Genomic DNA, 3,779 nt, shown 5'->3' on the forward strand with positions numbered 1-3,779 from the left:
TTTCAGTTCATCAGAAGTCTTTTATTTGTGTATTTCTGAGAACGGTTGGCAGCGTGGTGACAGATGTTGATTGTCTCACTCCTGAGTTTCGGTGCTGACGTCCTCTTCGTCACCAATGTCTTTGGTGATGATCAGAACTTTGGTGTTTGATGGGCTGCTGGAAGACACAAAAGCAATAGTCGGTTTAGCTTTGAACGCACATACATACACATGCATGCGTCTCTATTGATACCTTGTGCTCTTTTAACTTATAGTTATTTAAATATTTCTCCCCTTTTCTCAGTCATATATTTGTGTATGATACCTTTGTTCCTAAATTTTGTTGACCACAAACAACAAATAAATGTATTTGGCACTTTGGCAACAACTTTATTTGATTTAATATTCATTAGGCTGCAAAATATATAATTTGTCATGTAAGTTACTACATGCAAACTGTTATTTGTTGTCATTAAAAAGTTAAAAGTTTTATCTACGATTTTGTTTTATTTTGTTTTGTAAAACTGGATGAATAATGTGTGGAAGTCCATTTTTCTCAGGAAATGTGGAATACATTCCTATAAATATATAAATACTAAATGTATCAAAATGAATCAAAATAATTCAGTTATTTTGCTTTTTTGTTATGATTATGTGTGTTTTAAAACTGTTCGAACAGTTTTAAAATGTATTATCTTGTAATTCTGACTCAAAAAACAAGATTTTAATTTCTTCTTATTGAGATTTACTATGAGTGTTTTTTTCCCCTCAACAATGTTTCATTTACGTTCTTACTTTTTTCTTGAAATGGGCTTTCATGTAATAATTCTACAATTAGGCTAATTTTGGAGATTGTTTTTGTATGTCTGCTTGATACAAAATGTCTGACTTATCTGACTATGGTCAGATAGGTCTGTAATATCCCAGTATGGACTGGTCCATTCACCTGAACATCTCCCCATCCAGCAGCCTTCTGTACTCAGTGATCTCCATCTCCAGTCTGGTCTTGGTGTCCAGCAGCATCTGGTACTCTTGTCCCTGGCGCTCCAGATCTGCCCTCAGCTGAGCCAGCTGGGCCTCCAGAGCAGAGACCTGTCTCTGGTAACCTGCCAGCATGTTGGCATAACGGTTCTGGGTATCAGCGAGGGTTCCTTCCAAAGACGCTTTCTGAAGGGGAAAGAGACATTGAGAAGAGATTTACAGACTGCAATGATTCATATGAAAAAACAAACAAACAAACAAAACAGATGATAGACACCCACCATGCTGAGCTGTGCTTGTAGCTCAATTTCTAGGCCCTGCAGTGAGCGTTTGACCTCTGTGACTTCAGAACGTGTTGACTGAAGACTCTCTGTGCTTACGGCGACCTCCTTGTTGAGCGCATCAGTCTACAAAAGCAATTAAGAAAATGTCAGAAATCACAAACAAGGGAGGGCTACTTATATGTCACAATATATTCAGATGACACAGTTATTTGTCGCTTCTAATTCACACACTGCTATGTTTTTTATTGCTCTCTCAATGATATGACTTCATAAGATCAAATAGTCCTAAAACTTTAGAAATGTCTTTTTAATAATAATAATAATAATAATGTAGTCATATTACAGTATAGTATGCCTTGGAAAGCTCATATTTTTTTCCTGGTGAATTAAAACAGTAATTTTGAGTTAAAAAGTCAAAGACTATTTATATATATATTTTTTTTTTTTAATTTTTTTCATATTCTCCTGTGTAACAGTGTCTTTGCCTCCAGTTACACTAATAGCTACTAGAAGCTGCCAAAAATGCCTAACTGCATTGAAGTAAAACCAAACTTTTCTCTGTGAATACACAGTCAGACTGTTTTCTCCAGGTAGAAGAATTTCACTTCTTCAAGTGTGTTTTTTGGTAATGATTTTAAGAATTATCATGTCATTATAAAGACATTAAGACTTAAAAAAATATATACATGTCGAGATGGGGTTCATTTTGAGCACAATTTTTATTGCTCACCTTGGCCTGGAACCAGACCTCCAGGTCTCTGCGGTTCTTGTTAGCAACGGTCTCGTAGTGGTCTCTGATTCCAGCCATGACAGCAGACAGGTCCTGCTGAGGAGCGGCGTCCACCTCCACGTTCACTTGACCTCCCATCTGGGCCCGCAGAGCCAGCAGATCCTGCAGAAGGACACATCCAGATCAAAGACAAAATTGTCTGTTATAATGATAACAAGAAATCCTAGTTTAATCGTAGTTAGTTTGCAGTTTTGTTCCCACCTCTTCATGGTTCCTCTTGAGCTGGATGAGTTCCTCCCTCAGTGATTCGATCTGCATCTCCAGGTCAGATCTTCCCAGAGTCAGCTCATCCAGGACCCTCTTCAGCCCAGCAATGTCAGCCTCCACTGATTGACGCATGGCCAGCTCGTTCTCATACCTGCACACCAACAGCCGGCTATGATCAATTGGCTGCTCCATCCAAAACATGGAAACTCAGTGAGACTGTCCTCAGCAGAGAAACCACAGCTTTAGTTGTTTGTTCAAACACACAGCATCATGGACCTCTTTGCAATAACTTTATGCTAACAGTTTTAGTTTGTCAACTTAGCAATACATTTCAAAAAACAGATACGTATAAGCTCCAGTGGTTCATACACTCACTTGACCCTGAAGTCATCAGAAGCCAGCTTAGCATTATCAATGGCCAAGTAGAGGGATCCATTATTACGAGTGGCAAGGAGGATCTGAAACACAAGAAAGTACTGATTTAGGTGAAATATTTTTCATTTTATCTTCAATATAACTTGTTCTGACACTGAAAGGCAAAGTATTTCAGCTGATCCAGGATAGGAAACAGACACCAGACTCTAGGGCATATTTGCAGGCTTGTCCTACTTAAGACTAAAAAATAAAAGGAAAAGAAAAAAACTTTATTTTTGGATTTATTAGTTTCTGCCTACCCTGTCCTGATTGAGTGTGAATTGTGGGGCTCATGAGGCAGCTGCACAACTGATTTGAAAGAAATAAGACTATTCAAATATAAGTCAAATTTCCCCTCATTGTTTTAGTGGTTCTTGTATGCACATCATGCAAAGTAGAGCAGGAGCCTGTTTTAGCTTCAGGTGGCCTCTGTGTGTTTTGGGTGTGGCTGCACCTGTATTTACCCTGCAGGAAACAACACATCATGTCTGTCTGCCTCACCAACTGTACATGTGAATTTACCTGTGGGGCTTTTCATGCAGTAAGGGTGAAGCTTTTGTACTGGAGAGGGTATATTTTCAAGCATAGAAGCTTTGTGCTCACATGATCTCACACTTTCTTTTGTGCCTTTGTTTTAGTCTTACCTTATGATTAACACAAACCTGCATACAAAATCAAAAACTGGACTCACCTGGTCCTGGAGTTCGCTGATGGTGACCTTGAATGCGGCACAGTCGTGGCCCTCAGGTTTGGTCTTGTTCTCCAGGAACTGCCTGATCTTCAGCTCCAGCTCCGCATTGGCTTTCTCCAGGCTGCGAACTTTATCCAGGTAGGTGGCAAGGCGGTCGTTGAGGTTCTGCATGGCCGCTTTCTTGTTGTCACAGAGGGCATCAGATAGGTTGAAACTGGCACCGGCCCCAGCACCAGCTCCTGCACCAACAGCAGAAAACCCTGCACCAGCAGAGGAGAAGATTCTGGGAGCACCTGTGGAGGAGATGCGGACTCCATTGCCTCCAGCACCGGCATACACACTGGGTGCCCTCCTGGAGGTGATACGGCCACTGGAGTTAATGTAGGTGGTCATGGTGGAGGAGTCTGCCTGCTCTGGATGGAGAGAAGAGAAT

At 40.6% G+C, this 3,779-nt stretch overlaps 1 protein-coding gene across 1 annotated transcript; it reads right to left on the reverse strand.

Moving 5' to 3' along the window:
* On the reverse strand, positions 1 to 3,779 carry LOC125879617 (keratin, type I cytoskeletal 13-like). Its single transcript, XM_049561579.1, has 7 exons — positions 3,347 to 3,779; positions 2,617 to 2,699; positions 2,236 to 2,392; positions 1,975 to 2,136; positions 1,242 to 1,367; positions 926 to 1,146; positions 1 to 154 (listed from the first exon to the last, which is right to left on the reverse strand). The coding sequence occupies exons 1-7, from the start codon at positions 3,737 to 3,739 to the stop codon at positions 76 to 78; spliced, it is 1,221 nt and encodes a 406-aa protein (XP_049417536.1). The 5' UTR covers positions 3,740 to 3,779; the 3' UTR covers positions 1 to 75.

Source organism: Epinephelus fuscoguttatus, linkage group LG19 (assembly GCF_011397635.1).
Source record: "Epinephelus fuscoguttatus linkage group LG19, E.fuscoguttatus.final_Chr_v1".
Taxonomy (NCBI): Eukaryota; Metazoa; Chordata; class Actinopteri; order Perciformes; family Serranidae; genus Epinephelus; species Epinephelus fuscoguttatus.

What these genes read in the sequence shown, in the direction of transcription:
- LOC125879617 (XM_049561579.1), bottom strand. Translation starts at nt 3,739, where the DNA reads ATGACCACCTACATTAACTCCAGTGGCCGTATCACCTCCAGGAGGGCA. An exon ending in TCAGCGAACTCCAGGACCAG is followed by an intron (nt 2,700 to 3,346) that starts GTGAGTCCAGTT and finishes CTTGTGTTTCAG; the next exon opens with ATCCTCCTTGCCACTCGTAA. An exon ending in TACAAGCACAGCTCAGCATG is followed by an intron (nt 1,147 to 1,241) that starts GTGGGTGTCTAT and finishes TTTCCCCTTCAG; the next exon opens with AAAGCGTCTTTGGAAGGAAC.